The sequence below is a fragment of the Dendrobates tinctorius genome, unplaced genomic scaffold, assembly GCF_039654945.1.
Source record: "Dendrobates tinctorius isolate UK_male_01 unplaced genomic scaffold, ASM3965494v1 ptg000189l, whole genome shotgun sequence".
Lineage (NCBI taxonomy): Eukaryota > Metazoa > Chordata > Amphibia > Anura > Dendrobatidae > Dendrobates > Dendrobates tinctorius.
In genome coordinates this window covers 10,485,511-10,502,880 of record NW_027361856.1, presented here as the reverse complement: position 1 = coordinate 10,502,880, position 17,370 = coordinate 10,485,511, and the positions used below count along the sequence as shown (strand labels likewise).

General features: G+C 48.9%; 1 protein-coding gene across 1 annotated transcript; it reads left to right on the top strand.

Annotated features, from left to right (window-relative positions):
• Positions 1-3,705: 3,705 nt before the first annotated feature.
• Positions 3,706-8,398, top strand: LOC141055691 (uncharacterized). Its single transcript, XM_073552379.1, has 2 exons — positions 3,706-5,051; positions 7,340-8,398. Exons 1-2 carry the CDS (start codon positions 3,726-3,728, stop codon positions 7,412-7,414), a joined length of 1,401 nt encoding a protein of 466 aa, XP_073408480.1. The 5' UTR covers positions 3,706-3,725; the 3' UTR covers positions 7,415-8,398.
• Positions 8,399-17,370: the final 8,972 nt, after the last annotated feature.

Sequence of the window (17,370 nt, the reverse complement as noted above, 5' to 3'; positions counted from 1 at the left end):
AACTCTCTTCTAATCGGTCTCCCACTTACCAAACTCTCCCCCTCCAATCTGTCTTGAATGCTGCTGCCAGGATCATATTCCTCGCCAATCGTTACACCGATGCCTCTAACTTGTGAAAGTCATTACACTGGCTACCCATCCACTCCAGAGTCCAGTACAAACTTATTACCCTCACCCACAAAGCTCTTCATAGCTCAGCACCACCCTACATTTCCTCCCTTGCTTCAGTATACCATCCTACCCGCACCCTCCGTTCTGCTGATGACCTGAGGTTAGCATCCTCAATAATCAGAACCTCACACTCCCGTCTCCAAGACTATACACGTGCTGTGCCAATTCTTTGGAATGCACTTCCCAGGTCAATACGATTAGTCCCCAATCCCCACAATTTTAAGCGTGCCCTGAAAACTCATTTATTCAGACTGGCCTACCGCCTCAATGCATTAACCTAATCTATCCCTATGTGGCACAGCCACAAGTGTTTACCATAACCAGGTTCCCCGCATCATGTTCCCACATGCTTTATGCATCCATTAGCCCTCTGTGTCTGTACTGTTACACACTTAACATTATGGCTGGTCCATACAAACAGGGCAACTGTTACCACCCACCTTTCGTTCTCCCTTTTTTCCCTCATAGATTGTAAGCTTGCGAGCAGGGCAATCATTCCTCTTGGTATCTGTTATGATCTATTTGATTATTGTTATGCTGTAATGTATATTGTCTGTACAAGTCCCCTCTGAAATGTAAAGTGCTGCGGAATATGTCGGCGCTATAGAAATAAAATTTATTAACCCCTTCACACCCGAGCCTGTTTTTGTCTTCGTGACCGGGCCAATTTTTTCAATTCTGACCAGTGTCACTTTATGAGGTCATAACTCTAGAACGCTTCAACAAATCCTACTGATTCTGACATTGTTTTCTCATGACATATTGTACTTCATGACGGTGGTAAAATTTTTGAGATATGAGCTGCGCTTATTTGTTAAAAAAATCAAAATTTGGCGAAAATTTAGAAAATTTTGCAATTTTCAAACTTTTAATTTTTATGCCCTTAAATCAGAGAGTGATATCGCACAAAATAGTTAATAAATAACATTTCCCACATGTCTACTTTACATCTGCACAATTTTGGAAACATAATTTTTTTTTTTTTAGGAAGTTATAAGGGTTAAAAGTTGACCAGCGATTTCTCATTTTTACAACAAAATTTGCAACACCATTTTTTTAGGGACCACCTCACATTTGAAGTGAGTTTGGGGGGGTCAATATAACAAAAAATACCCAAAAGTGACACCATTCTAAAAACTGCACCTCTCAATGTACTCAAAACCACATTCAAGAAGTTTATTAACCCTTCAGGTGCTTCACATGAATGAATGGAATATGGAAGGAAAAAATAAACATTTAACTTTTTTTCACAAACATTTTACTTCAAAACCATTTTTTTTTATTTTCACAAGTGTAAAAAGAGAAAATGAACCACAAAATTTTTTGTGCAATTTCTCCCGAATACGCAGATACCCCGTACGTGGGGCTAAACCACTGTTTGAGCACACGGCAGAGCTCAGAACGGAAGGAGAGCCGTTTGACTTTTTCAATGCAGAATTGGCAGGAATTGAGATCGGATGCCATGTCGCATTTGGAGGGCCCCTGATGTACCTAAACAGTGGAAACCCCCCACAAGTGACTCCATTTTGGAAACTAGACCCCTTAAAGAACTTATCTAGATGTGTTATGAAAACTTTGAACCCCCAAGTGCTTCACAGAAGTTTATAATGTAGAGCCATGAAAATAAAAAATCATTTTTTTTTCCACAAAATGACCTTTTAGCCCCCAATTTTTATTTTCACAAGGGTAACAGGAGAAATTGGACCCCAAAAGTTGTTGTCCAATTTGTCCTGAGTACGCTGATACCCCATATGTGGAAGAAATCTACTGTTTGGGCACACGGTGGGGCTCGGAAGGGAAGTAGTGACGTTCTGAAATGCAGACTTTGATGGAATGGTCTGCGGGTGTCATGTGCGTTTGCAGAGCCCCTGATGTACCTAAACAGTGGAAACCCCCCACAAGTGACCCCATTTTGGAAACTAGACCCCCCAAGGAACTTATCTAGATGTGTGGTGAGCACTTTGAACCCCCAAGTGTTTCAGTAAAGTTTATAATGTAGAGGCGTGAAAATAAAAAAATCATTTTTTTTCCACAAAAATGATCTTTTAGCCCCCAATTTTTATTTTCACAAGGGTAACAGGAGAAATTGGACCCTAAGAGTTGTTGTCCAATTTGTCCTGAGTACGCTGGTACCCCATATGTGGGAGAAAACTACTGTTTGGGCTCACGGTGGGGCTCGGAAGGGAAGTAGTGACGTTCTGAAATGCAGACTTTGATGGAATGGTCTGCGGGCGTCATATTGCATTTACAGAGCCCCTGATGTACCTAAACAGTGGAAACCCCCAATTCTAATTCCAACCCTAACCCCAACACACCCCTAACCCTAATCTCAGCCCTAACCATAACCCTAACCCAGCCCTAGCCCTAACCCTAGCCCTAACCCTAACTCTAACCCTAACCCTAGACCTAACCTGTGTACCTGCTTTTTTCTTTTTTTTCTTTACTTTTTTTTATTTTTGTGACAAGATCGCTGTCATGATTTGCAGTCTTGCCCTGTCCTGTATTTTGTATAATATGTCATTTAACTTTCCTCTGGTTCATTTGCTGTAAATTAACCATGTCTCCTTCCCCCAATACTTTGCAATGTCTTGTGATGTACCTGGACCATAATCTAATTTAGGCTTGTGTCAACAGCTAGTGGAACTTTGGCTATTGTTTTCCTAAGCAGAAGATAACCTACAATACACATCCTGTAGACTAAGTGGAGCCCTTACATTTCTAGAATCTTCTGATGGACCAAACCATTGAATAGTAGGTGTGACCCCTACCCCCCTTCAGATGGACTGATCCCAGGAGCCCTGACAATACATTCTTGCTTTAAGATCAGATGTGAGTTGGATGCTAAAAGAGTAGGACGAGGCTGTCTGAGGAAGCTTCGGCCTCTGTGTGATCGTGGTGGATTTCTGGGACTCTTAAAGGACTATGGTTTTGTGATCTGGCACAAGGATTGTCGGGAGGTGCCCCCGAATCAGTTTCCTGTGGACTTATTTTGGGACTCTGCAAATTACCTTCGTGTTGTTCCTGTTTTTTGGTCAATAAATCTGTTGGATTATTCCCAGGCCTGTTGTCCCTCCTTGCTCTGGAGAATACTCCCGTCACAAACTGGTGGCAGCAGTGGGATCAGAGCAGAAGGAATGGAGGACAACGGCCCATCAACATCTGGAACCAGCACCGCAGAGTACAAGAACTGGACTGCGGTGAACCTACAAACAAAGGCCCGTGAACTGGGAGTCAGCTACAAGGGACTCTCCAAGGAGCAGCTGATTGAGGCTTTGGAAGCAGTTCACCTGCAAGATGATGCTGAGGAAGGATCCTCACAGCAAAGAGAGGAAAGGCGGCAGTCGGAGGTAAATACCCAAAAAAGTCAGTGGGTTGTGTGGTACGAGGAGGAGATGGCCTTGCTGGGAGAAGAGGCTACCATAGAAGATAAGAGGGAGGTCATGCGCACAGCCAAGGAGAGGCAGCGCAGGATGGAGGAGAGGGCAATGCTGGAGAGGGAGATCACTTTGGAGGCAGCGAGAAGCTCCAGACAGACTGTACCCACAGCATCCCCCATGAGGGAACTCCCCAGAGTGTCCCGCAAAGACTTCAAGCCGTTTAATGAGGCTTCCGGTGACATTGAGGGCTTCTTCCTGGACTTTGAGCATCAGTGTCGATTAATGGAAGTCCCGGAAAGGGAGCGCGTCCGACATCTTGTGGGGCTCTTAGAGGGTGGAGCTGCCGCAGCCTATAGAGCTATGGACCCTCGGTTGAACTGTGAGTATGTGGAGATTAAACAGACTATTCTAGAACATTATGCTGTAACCCCAGACACTTACAGGACTCAGTTCCGTACTTTAGCCTGTGATGAGGAAGTGTCCTTCAAGATGTATGCTCACAAACTCAAACATATATGTCATCGCTGGCTGGAGGCAGAGGAGGCAATAACCTGGGAAACGTTCCTGCAGGTCATCCTAAAAGAGCAGTTTTATTTTAAGTGCCCCGCTGAGATCCGGGAATGGGTGCGTGAAAGGAGACCAGCAACAGTGGAGGAAGCTGCAGCTCTAGCTGATGAGGCTCTCACCATCAAGCCTCAGTGGAAAAAATTACTACTCAGGGAGAAAAACACTACCAGCCCCCCAACGCTGGCGGCCCCTGGTCCTTCTGCCTCCAATATTCACCATCCCACTAGACCATCAACTCATGGTGACCTTCGTGTGACTGTGCCTCGCATTACTCCTGCTCCACCTTTGGGACTACGACGTGGAGGAAGAATCCCAGAGCGCAGATGCTATGGATGTGGGCAGCCCGGGCATATGCAATTCCAATGTCCAGGTGTACGGAGGCAGAACACCTACAGACCGCCTTTGCCTGTTCATTATCTACAGACCCCCTCACCTGGAGAAGAGATGGATTCAGTGCCTGATGACTTGCCAAGTGACTCTGATATCCTGGCTTCCCTACCAGGAGTCTATGGGGTGCGAGCCCCAGCCACCTGTTCCTCTGATCTTCAGCACAAACATCTACAGGAGGTCGTGCTGGATGGTCAAAAAGTTGTTGGCTTCCGTGACACTGGGGCTTTTCTCACCATAGCCGATCCCCGAGTAATTCAACCAGAAGCAATTCAAAAGGGACCAGGAATTGCCATTGAATTGGCTGGAGGTACCCAGAGATATATTCCAAGAGCGAGTGTGACCCTGGATTATGGCTTTGGGGCCAAACAATGCATGGTCGGTGTGATGAGCGGCCTCCCTGCAGACGTTCTTCTAGGAAATGATGTGGGGAATCTTCATTGCCACTTTGTCGGTGCGGTAACCCGAAGTCAAGCCAAGAGAGCAGCAAATGTGGACGTGTACAACCCATCCATGGAAATGAGGCCACCAGAACTGCCGTCACAGCCGGTGAGTGATTCTTCTTGTGGGGATAATATGAATGTTACCTGGGATAAAGTTCAGTTTAGACAAGAAGTGGAGACTGACCCCACCCTAGCTAGTTTTAGAGCTCGAGCTGAAATAGGGCAGCTAGGGGAGAATGGAGAAAGAATTATCAGAGAAAATGGACTTCTATATCGGGTTACCAATGCCGACTCCCTAGATAAGCCCTGGACTTATAGCAAACAGCTGATTGTTCCTCAGAAATACAGAATTCCCCTATTACACCTTGCTCATGATATTCCTACTGCTGGCCATCAAGGCAAAACCCGCACCGAGAGGCGATTGACTCAATCTTTCTATTGGCCTGGGATTTCCCAAGCAGTGGCGCATTTCTGCCGAACTTGCGACATATGTCAGCGTAGAGGGCGACCCGGAGATCACCCAAAGGCACCCCTGCAACCGCTCCCTATAATAGAAGAACCCTTTCAAAGAGTAGCTGTTGATATCATTGGACCTCTGGCTAAACCAAGTAAATCTGGAAAGCAGTACATTCTCACTGTTGTGGACTATGCCACCCGATATCCAGAAGCGGTGGCCTTGTCAAGTATTTCTGCAGCCAAGGTGGCCGAGGCCCTGGTTACCATTTTCACCAGAGTAGGATTTCCCAGTGAGATCTTGTCGGACCAAGGCTCCCAGTTCATGTCAGAGCTGGTCCAGTGTCTGTGGCGCACCTGTGGAGTACGAGCGATCCGCACGACCCCGTATCATCCCCAAACAAATGGACTTTGTGAACGATTTAATGGCACTCTGAAGAATATGCTGAGGGCCTTCACTGACAGAGATTCAAACTGGGAGAAGTACCTACCCCATCTCTTGTTTGCCTATCGGGAAGTTCACCCGGAGGACAATGGGTTCTCCCCCTTTGAACTACTCTTTGGAAGAAAGGTCCGAGGACCCTTAACCCTGCTCAAGGAATACTGGGAGGGGCAAGTTGAAGATACAGGGGCCCCTGTTGTCCCTTATGTCCTAAAGCTGCGAGAAACCCTGGCCCAACTTGCTAGTTTTGCCCAGAGTCATGTGCGGATGGCTCAAACCAGACAGAAGACATGGTATGACCGTAAAGCACGCTACCGGGAGTTTGTAGAAGGACAACAGGTCTTAATGATTGTTCCCCATCGGCAGAATAAACTGCAGACAACATGGGAGGGTCCCTTCCGGGTTCTCAGAAAACTGAATGACACCAATTACCTTCTTGCTTTAGATGATCAGGGGCTAAGACAAAAGACTGTCCATGTGAATATGATTAAGGAGTACCATGACCGGACCCTTCCAATGATAGCAAGCTGTCGGCTAGCTTCAGAGGACGGTCAAGAGGATGAGGACTCCCTACCTGATCTTGTGGAAGCAGCGAGAGCCCCATCCACTGTGGAACAGGTTCCTCTGGGAGATCACCTGGATTCCTTACAGAAAAACCAGATGCTGGGAGTGCTTCAACAGAGACGTGCTGCTTTCTCATCCCAACCAGGTCGAACCACCGTCACCCAACATCATGTGGACACTCAGGGCATCCGTCCCATACAACAGGCTCCTTACCGGGTACCTGAATCAGTTCGAAACACCATGCAGCACGAACTGGAGGAGATGCTACAGCTTGGGGTAATCCAGGCCTCCCATAGCCCTTGGGCCTCTCCTGTGGTGTTAGTACCCAAGAAGGATGGGAGTACTCGATTTTGTGTGGACTATCGACGACTAAACGACCATACCGTCAGTGATCCTTACCCAATGCCTCGTATTGACGAACTTCTAGACCGACTGGCTGGATCCCGATATGTCACTATCTTTGATCTCAGTAAGGGATACTGGCAAATCCCTCTGACGGAGGAGGGGAGAGAACGGTCCGCTTTTATAACCCCCTTTGGTCTGTATGAATTCCTAAATATGCCCTTTGGAATGAAGAATGCCCCGGCCACCTTCCAGAGAATGGTGGACCAGATCCTCCGGGGATGTGGTGACTTTGCTTGTGCCTACTTGGATGATATCGCTATCTTCAGCCAGACGTGGGAGGAACATCTGAACCAAGTAGCCGTTATTCTTGACCTGCTTCTTGCAGCAGGCCTAACCATTCGACCAGATAAATGCCAATTGGGGATGGGTGAAGTCCAGTACCTAGGGCATAGAGTAGGAGGAGGGAAGCTCCGTCCCGAACCTGCCAAAATCCAGGCTATTAGAGACTGGCCTGTACCCCAAACTAAGAAACAAGTTATGGCTTTTTTGGGCACTGCCAGTTATTACCGAAAATTTGTTTCTCATTTCAGCACTGTGGCCAAGCCTCTTACCGACCTGACCAAGAAAACGATGCCCCGGCTGGTGATCTGGACTCCAGCCTGTGATGAGGCTTTTAACCAGCTGAAGGACGCTCTGGTCTGTGACCCTGTTCTGGCTGCTCCAGACTACAAGAGGAGATTCATTGTGCAGACGGACGCCTCTGCTTATGGACTGGGAGCTGTCCTCAGCCAGGTGAATGCAGCTGGGGACGAGCACCCCATTGCCTACCTCAGCCGGAAACTGCTGGACCGGGAAGTGGCCTATGCAACTGTTGAAAAAGAATGTCTGGCTGTAGTGTGGGCCCTTAGGAAACTAAGGCCGTATCTGTATGGACGAGAATTCACTGTCATTACTGATCACAATCCCCTCACCTGGCTGAACAGAGTCTCTGGGGACAATGGACGCTTACTACGATGGAGCCTGGCACTGCAGCCCTATAACTTTACCATACAGTATAGAAGAGGCAGCCAACACCAAAATGCAGATGGACTGTCCAGGCAAGAGGAGCCCTGAGTCCTGTCAGCCATGCCTGTGTGTACTTAACCAGTGACCTGTAGAGGTCCCTAGTACGTACACAAATTGGGAGGGGAAGGGATTGTCATGATTTGCAGTCTTGCCCTGTCCTGTATTTTGTATAATATGTCATTTAACTTTCCTCTGGTTCATTTGCTGTAAATTAACCATGTCTCCTTCCCCCAATACTTGCAATGTCTTGTGATGTACCTGGACCATAATCTAATTTAGGCTTGTGTCAACAGCTAGTGGAACTTTGGCTATTGTTTTCCTAAGCAGAAGATAACCTACAATACACATCCTGTAGACTAAGTGGAGCCCTTACATTTCTAGAATCTTCTGATGGACCAAACCATTGAATAGTAGGTGTGACCCCTACCCCCCTTCAGATGGACTGATCCCAGGAGCCCTGACAATACATTCTTGCTTTAAGATCAGATGTGAGTTGGATGCTAAAAGAGTAGGACGAGGCTGTCTGAGGAAGCTTCGGCCTCTGTGTGATCGTGGTGGATTTCTGGGACTCTTAAAGGACTATGGTTTTGTGATCTGGCACAAGGATTGTCGGGAGGTGCCCCCGAATCAGTTTCCTGTGGACTTATTTTGGGACTCTGCAAATTACCTTCGTGTTGTTCCTGTTTTTTGGTCAATAAATCTGTTGGATTATTCCCAGGCCTGTTGTCCCTCCTTGCTCTGGAGAATACTCCCGTCACAATCGCTGCGCTGCGATCTGACTCATAGTAATGCCACTTCTCCTCTGATCTCACACTGACAGATGATCAGAGGAGAAGCAGCGTTACTATGTGACTAGATCGCTGCCTGGCACACTGTAACGTGACTTCTCCTCTGATCTCACAATGACAGATGATCAGAGGAGAAGTAGCGTTACTGTGTGACAAGATCGCTGCCTGGCACAGTTGTGCCAGGCAGCGATCAGCTGTGCCAGGCAGCGATCTAGTCACACAGTAACGCTGCTTCACCTCTGATCATCTGTCAGTGAGATCAGAGGGAGAAGCCGCATTACAATGAGGGAGATCGCCGGGAAACAAGCAGCTTTCCCAGCGATCGCTCCCATTTGCTCCTGTGACGCTGACGTCATCAGGACCTGAACCAATCAGGTCTCGATGACGTCGGGGGTCCCAGCATGCATTGTGCACCGGGATCCCCGCGTTGTAAGGTATGTGGGGGTCCCGGGGGGCACAAAACCGCCGACAGTAGATAAACGTCGGCGCTGCACAAAGCCCAGCAAGCGCCAACGTTTATCTACTGTGGGCGGTCGGGAAGCGGTTAATATTATTAAGAATCCCCTACCCTTGGTACGCATGTGTTGTGCAGCCTAGCCTATTAAGCGCCCAGGCTTAGGTGTAGGTAGAGGCAGAGTCTGAGACTGGCATCAGTGTCCACCGCTGGCTCTGCACGCCACGGTGCACGTGCTCGACACTTCACCATAGTCAGCGTCTATAGTGGCGTCCGCAGGTGCGACGCCACGCGCCCAGAAGGTCTAGAGGGACTCTGACCCCGTGTCCTTGGGGCAGAGTTCTGTGACCGCATTCTGTGCGCTCCCTTGCCAAGCTCTGTGAGCTTTAAACAAGCTCCGGCATTTATGTTCTGCGGTAGTGCGGCTCTGTGAAGCAACAGAGTCCGCCCCTGTACACATCGGGTGACGCTAACCCACGTGTTTTTCTATTATACCTCCATATAACGTTGGCCATTACTGAGCAGCAGTTTACCACCCCTGCACGGTGGACCCCAGGCTGCGAACGCACCTTATTACCATCTTTTAGTATTTGGTGCATTCTGTCAGCCCTAACAGAATCTCACAGGGGAATGGGGGCTTCGACTTCGCTCACCTCGGGGGAGGGGAGAGAAGGACCTGCAGGGATCGGCTCCCTGGTGCCACCACTTGCTCCAGGTCAGTCAGGGAACTGCACCGAGGGCAAAAATTCGCCTGAAAGGCTTCCCTTATAGGTGCAAGTTAGTGAGGTGCTCCCAGTGAGAGGGGATATATATATATATATATATATATATATATATATATATATATATTTCCTCACTAAAACAATATGGTATTCTGCCACCAGTTCCTTGTTCGACCTAAGCCCCGTCTGACAACAGGCTTATATCAGGTCAGAAACTAACCCGGGTAGCCTACAATTGACCAACCGAGCATGCGGACATGGGGATTCGTGAATCGAGATTAAAGAGCAACCCAAGATTAATTTTATATTTAATCGCCGAAAATGCGCACTAGAAATATACAGGTATATAGTCACAAGAATAATATACAGGTATACAGTCACAAGTGTAGTACAAAGGTAGGGTATAGATTGTCAGGAGACAGACAGTATGTGCGGTGCATACACACTAGAGAGAGAACAGTACCGTAGAAGACTGTGATTACCGAGCACACTCTCCAGAGGGGGAGGGACGGAGAAAGTAGCAGGCAGAAGTGACTGTGTGCAGAGACACAGACAATGACCTAGTGGATCACGTGACCAGAGCAGGAAGGTCCTAAAGGTTAGAACTAGTACTCGTGTGAACTGGGGAGGACAAGGTGGAAAGTAAGAACCGGCAATGCCGGGAGCGGGGTCAGACTAACCAAGGTCAGTAACAGGAGGACAGCACAGGACAAAAGGAGTGAGACAAAAACGTAGTCAGGAGAAAAGCAGAAGTCGATTACCAAAAGAGCCAAACAACGAGGTACAGAATCAACAGGCAATAGCAAAGTGAGGTACAGACCGTATCAGAACCAGGGAACATACACGTAGTGCAGGCACAAGGCACAAACAAAACACCTGGGTCAACTTAACTCACCCGATGGCAGGAGTATAATTGACAGAGAATTCTAGTCCAGCGTGGGTATAAATATCCCTCCCAGATCCAAAAGGAGGTCACAACAATTAACCCTGAGAGGGCAGGGCATTAACTTTGCCCAAACCATGACATAGGTTGCAATTACTGTGTTGTGTAGCATGTGACCACAGGGAAGCGCTGATGGATCACAGGTTCAAATCTTAGTTACAGGCTTTCCTGGCTGCGTCAGCTAACGTATCCTCCTGCCATTAGAAAACTGAGTCCAAAATGAGGTACTGCCTTATATCTCCTAGGCTGTTCCCTCCCACACTCTGCTGCCACCCCTGGGCTGGGCTGCCTCCCTCCACCCATGTCTGAGAATAAGATTTTCTGTCCAGAATTGTGGATGCCCCATAACTTTGTGCCCAAAGCTCTGAATGGGCTGGTTGTGTAGTCACTGGGTTCCGCTGGATTTTATCTGCGCATAGAGACCAAATATGCCTGCCATATGTAATTCCTGTTAGCTATGCTTTATAACTCCATAACGCAGGATTCTGGAGGTGGCTAAATAATACAGATGCTTGGGGAAAGGAATGCCAATTCCGATTATGCGCTCGGCTACTCTCAGGGATAATGCATTCTGTTATTATAGGTCATTTTCCAGATTTAATACCTCAGAGCCTGCTGTGACTTGTTGTACCACTGGGTTTCCATGTGCTTCAGTCAGAGAAAAGAGCCGGCTGGCTGCAGCTGCAAGGAAAAAAAAAAAAAAAAAAAAATCGCGACTTTGTGTTAAGAGCTTCAAAGAGTTTCTTCCTAGCTGTTCTAATTAAAGCAAAACATTGCATTGCCTTTTATGGCCTGGGGGGATGCAAGGGTGGGAGCACAATCCAAGAGTGGACGGAGATGTCCTCTAATCCAAAATGGATTCTGCCTCGTCCCTCACACCTCCCCGCTTTAGAGGGCGCATCATATTCCTTTGTTCCCCTGAGCGCACTCCCACAATCTCTCCTTGGTCCTGGGGTGGGCAAGGATGCAATGGCATCCATTTTCCCAGGCCCACTATATCAGCACTCTGGCATATTCTGAGACAGAGCAAAAAGAGGCCAATCTAATAAGGGACAAAAAGCAAACTGGCACATTCAGTAACATAAGAATGGAAATTCAGCACAGCCCCAGTGTCATGTCGGACGCTGTTCACACCACAGCGTCCGGCAGGCAGCGGTAGTTCCATCTCCGTCCACTATAGCCTCAGTGGCGCCGGCTTGATTTTACTCAGGTTATCTGGGGTTAATCTAGCTGGAAATCAGGTGGGATGTTTGGTCACGCCCACGGTCTTTAAATAGTCGTGCTGGCCTGTGGGCGTCGCCGATTATAGCTTGTGTTTTGTGCCAAGTGGTTCCGGTCTGGAGTGGAGGTGTTGGAGAGAGAAATTCATAGCTGGTGTCGTATGATCCGTTGTTACCTTTTCGTCTTCCAATATTTGTGCTTTGTTTTGCCCTGTTCACATTATAGTATTGTCCTGTGTGGTTGCGGCGCGGTGTGGTTTGAGTTCTCCCTGTCTGTCATTACTGTGTGGGTTTTGGTGGTTTGACAACTCACTGGGTGGAGGGTGGAGGGTTCAGCTTAGGGCTGAGCAGGAGATAAGGAGAGGCTGGAGGCTCAGGCATTTGCACCTTTAGCAAAAACCCTGGGTTGAGGGTCAGACAGGGTTTTCCCTAGTTTGAGGGACTCCGCAGGGGCCCGGGTTTTGTCAGCCTCCTTCGACCTAAGCCCCACATAACATTATAATCGGCCCAACATTTTTCCATGGATTCCATGACTTCCATAAACCGCCAGTTGGCGGCGCTGTCCGTACAGGTCACCGAGTTGAAAGGGGCAGTTCAGCAGCAGGGCCTGGTTGTAGCTAATGTACAAGCGGCTTCTGCTGGTGCAGGTGCAGAGCCTAAGATTCCGCTGCCTGAACGATTTTCTGGGGAACGCAGCAAATTTGTCATCTTTCGGGAGGCCTGCAAGTTATACTTTCGCATGCGCCCGGTCTCCTCAGGTAATGAGGCTCAGCGGGTGGGTCTGGTGTTATCATTACTGAGTGGGGACCCCCAAGCATGGGCGTTTTCCTTACCAGCCGACTCTGCTACATTTCATTCGGTTGAGAATGTTTTTTCAGCACTCGGGCTCATTTATGATGACCCCGACAGATTGGCTTTAGCAGAATCTAAGATCCGCGCCCTCCGTCAGGGGGAACGTATGGCGGAAGACTATTGTTCAGAATTTCACCGTTGGGCAGTAGACACACAGTGGAACGACCCAGCGCTGCGGAGTCAGTTTATTCATGGGGTCTCAGAAAGAGTTAAACAGGCCCTCCTGATGTATGAGACTCCTGCATCGTTAGAATCTGCCATGAGTTTGGTTATCCGTATTGATCGCCGTTTGCGTCAAGGGGCGCAGGAGACGCTGCCTCTGGGGGAAAGCAGGGGTGCCAGTGTGGTTGCTGCAGATGAGCCCACGGAACCTATGCAAATCGCTGGGGTATCACATGTGCAGCGTCGCGTTCCTGGGTTCAGGAAGCATGGAGCATGTTTTTACTGTGGTAAAAGAGATCATTATGTAAATGCTTGTCCTGTGCTACCAAAGAAAGTCGCACCGGCGGAAAACTGGTAAGCTCAGAGGGTATGGAAGAGGCCCAACTGAGCGTATGCATATCCTCCATGATGGTATCTCAATGTATGCTCCCTGCCAGGGTTATTATTGCGGGCAGAGAGCTACCAATATCAGTGTTTGTGGATAGCGGTTCAGCCACCAATCTCATGGATGAGGAGTTTGCACGCATGGCAGGTTTCAAGATCGAAAAACTCCCTCATCCTATTCGCGTGGTTACCATTAATGCCGCTCCCCTCCCACAGGGGGAGATTACTGAGTTTGTAGCTGAGGTTAAACTCCACATTGGGGTCCTACATTCTGAGTGGGTTACATGTAAGGTACTCAATAATCTCCCAGCACAAATAGTCCTGGGTTTCCCATGGTTGTCTAAGCACAACCCGGTGATTGACTGGAGAACCCAGGACATAGTCCAGTGGAGCAGTTTCTGCCAGGAAAATTGCTTGGCCACATGTGTGTTCGCCGTGAAGTCCAGCCTTCCGGAGGCATTGCTGGATTTTGCGGACGTATTCTCTGAGAGGGGTTGCTCAGAACTACCTCCACATCGAGCCTATGACTGTCAAATTAGGTTAAAACCTGGGGCTAAATTGCCAAAGGCGAGGATGTTTAGTATTTCTGGTCCGGAGAGACAAGCTCTTAAGGACTACATTGCGGAGAGTTTAAGTAAAGGGCACATCCGGCCTTCATCCTCACCTGTAGCAGCGGGGTTTTTCTTTATTAAGAAGAAAGATGGGGGGTTACGCCCGTGTCTGGATTTCCGGGAGTTAAACCAGATTACGGTCCGTGATCCCTACCCGATGCCTCTGATCCCTGATTTGTTCAACCAGGTGGCTGGTGCGAAGTGGTTTTCCAAACTTGACCTCAGGGGGGCATATAACCTCATAAGGGTCCGTCAGGGGGATGAGTGGAAGACGGCATTTAATACCCCTGAGGGTCATTTTGAAAGCCTAGTTATGCCATTTGGGTTGACAACCGCGCCTGCTGTGTTCCAACATTTCATAAATGATGTATTTGCTCATGTGCTGGGGAAATTTGTGATTGTGTACCTGGATGATATCCTTATTTATTCGAGCGACCAGGACACTCATTTAGAGCATGTCAGGCAGGTGTTACAGCTGCTCCGTGAGAATAAGCTCTATGCTAAGCTTGAAAAATGCGTGTTTTTTGTTCAAGAGTTGCCTTTTTTGGGATATATTGTGTCCGCCGCAGGGTTTAAAATGGATGCCGCGAAGGTGCAAGCGGTGCTGCGATGGGAACGGCCTGGTAATCTAAAGGCGCTCCAGCGGTTCCTTGGGTTTGCCAACTATTATAGGAAGTTTATTAAGAATTTCTCTACTATAGCCAAACCGCTCACGGACATGACGAAAAAAGGTACCAATCTCGCTATCTGGTCTGAGGATGCGGTGCGTGCATTTGAGCTTCTGAAGAACCGTTTTGCTTCAGCCCCCATTCTGGTGCAACCGGACGTATCTAAACCTTTTACGGTGGAGGTCGATGCGTCTGAGGTGGGAGTGGAGGCAGTACTGTCACAGGGCTCGTCCTTGAGCAATTTGCGAACATGCGCCTACTTCTCCAAGAAGCTGTCGCCGGCCGAACGGAATTACGACATCGGCAACAGGGAGTTGTTGGCCATCAAATTGGCTTTTGAGGAATGGCGACACTTCTTGGAGGGGGCGGCCCACCAGGTCACAGTCATCACCGACCATAAAAACCTGCTCTATCTGGAGTCGGCCAAGCGTCTGTCTCCCAGGCAGGCTCGCTGGGCATTGTTTTTTACACGTTTTAACTTTCTGGTGACTTACCGTCCTGGGGCGAAAAACACCAAGGCGGATGCCTTGTCCAGGTGTTTTCCGGGGGGAGAACCTCGGGAAGAGCCGGTACCCATCCTCCAGGAAGGTGTAGTGGTTTCGTCTCTCACGACTGAGGTAGAGGCGGAGATTGCCGAGGCCCAGGAGGAGGTACCACCAGGACTTCCCGCTAATAAGTCGTTCGTACCCCTTCATCTTCGTCTTAAAGTGTTGGGGGAACACCACGACTCGGTCCTGGCCGGTCATCCAGGGGTTAGGGGCACCTTGGAACTGGTATCGCGCCGCTTCTGGTGGCCAAAAATCCGGCAGGATGTGGTTTCCTACGTGGCAGCTTGCATCACGTGCGCCAGGGCCAAGTCGCCCAGAACCCGTCCTGCTGGCACTCTACAGCCTCTGGGGATACCTAGTAGGCCATGGACAGAAATCTCCATGGACTTTATCACAGACTTGCCTGCCTCGGCGGGGAACACGGTCATCCTGGTGGTGGTTGATCGATTTTCGAAGATGGCGCATTTTGTGTCGTTGCCTTCCTTGCCCAACGCGAAGACGTTGGCTCAGGTCTTTGTGCAGGAGGTGGTCAGACTGCACGGAGTTCCGTCGGACATAGTGTCTGATAGGGGTACCCAGTTTGTGGCGAAGTTTTGGAAAGCTTTTTGCTCACGATTGGGGATCAAGTTGTCTCATTCGTCGGCGTTTCATCCGCAGTCAAATGGTCAAACTGAGCGCATGAACCAAAATCTGGAGCAGTATTTGCGATGTTTTGTGTCTGACAACCAAGAGGAGTGGTCGACGTTCCTTCCCTTGGCCGAGTTCGCATTAAATAATCACCGCCAAGAATCATCGGGAGAGTCTCCGTTCTTTTGTGTTTATGGGCACCATCCTCAATTTTGTACCTTGCATCAGGGGGGCTCTGGGGGCATCCCAGAGGAGGACCGGTTAGGAGTTCAACTATCATCGGTCTGGAGGAGTGTGAAACAGCGATTGCTGAGCATGAGTGCAAGATACAAACGTGTGGCTGACTCTAGACGCGTGCCAGGTCCGGACCTGTGTGTGGGTGATTGGGTGTGGTTAGCTACTAAAAACATAAAACTCAAAATTCCATCATTGAAATTGGGTCCAAGGTTTATTGGCCCTTTTAAGATTGCTGCCATCATAAACCCGGTTGCTTTTCGGTTGGAGCTTCCTGCGGTATACAAGATACACAACGTGTTTCACAGGTCTTTATTGAAAAAGGTGGTAGGCTCTGTGGACACGACGCCGATGCCACCTCCAGTCATGGTGGATGGCAATTTAGAGTTTGAAGTCTCCAAAGTGGTGGACTCTCGAGTACTGCGCCGTACTCTTCAGTATTTGGTGCACTGGCGGGGGTATGGTCCGGAGGAGAGGTCTTGGGTTCCAGCCTCAGACATACATGCGGAGCGGCTGGTCAGTTCCTTTCACCGCCGTCATCCGGACAAGCCGGGTCCTATGAGTCTTGAGGGCCCTGGGGTCCCTCGTAGAAGACGGGGTACTGTCATGTCGGACGCTGTTCACACCACAGCGTCCGGCAGGCAGCGGTAGTTCCATCTCCGTCCACTATAGCCTCAGTGGCGCCGGCTTGATTTTACTCAGGTTATCTGGGGTTAATCTAGCTGGAAATCAGGTGGGATGTTTGGTCACGCCCACGGTCTTTAAATAGTCGTGCTGGCCTGTGGGCGTCGCCGATTATAGCTTGTGTTTTGTGCCAAGTGGTTCCGGTCTGGAGTGGAGGTGTTGGAGAGAGAAATTCATAGCTGGTGTCGTATGATCCGTTGTTACCTTTTCGTCTTCCTATATTTGTGCTTTGTTTTGCCCTGTTCACATTATAGTATTGTCCTGTGTGGTTGCGGCGCGGTGTGGTTTGAGTTCTCCCTGTCTGTCATTACTGTGTGGGTTTTGGTGATTTGACAACTCACTGGGTGGAGGGTGGAGGGTTCAGCTTAGGGCTGAGCAGGAGATAAGGAGAGGCTGGAGGCTCAGGCATTTGCACCTTTAGCAAAAACCCTGGGTTGAGGGTCAGACAGGGTTTTCCCTAGTTTGAGGGACTCCGCAGGGGCCCGGGTTTTGTCAGCCTCCTTCGACCTAAGCCCCACATAACACCCAGCCGGGGCTGGCTGACCACACAAAAAACTGAATAGACCAAACAAAATCAAATGTGAACATTAGCAGAGACAACTTAGCTTGAGAAGGCAGGAGCTGAGCTGGAAACAAAGACCTCATGAGGCAGGAAAAAA

What these genes read in the sequence shown, in the direction of transcription:
- LOC141055691 (XM_073552379.1), top strand. Translation starts at nt 3,726, where the DNA reads ATGAGGGAACTCCCCAGAGTGTCCCGCAAAGACTTCAAGCCGTTTAAT. An exon ending in CAGAACTGCCGTCACAGCCG is followed by an intron (nt 5,052 to 7,339) that starts GTGAGTGATTCT and finishes TTCTCATTTCAG; the next exon opens with CACTGTGGCCAAGCCTCTTA.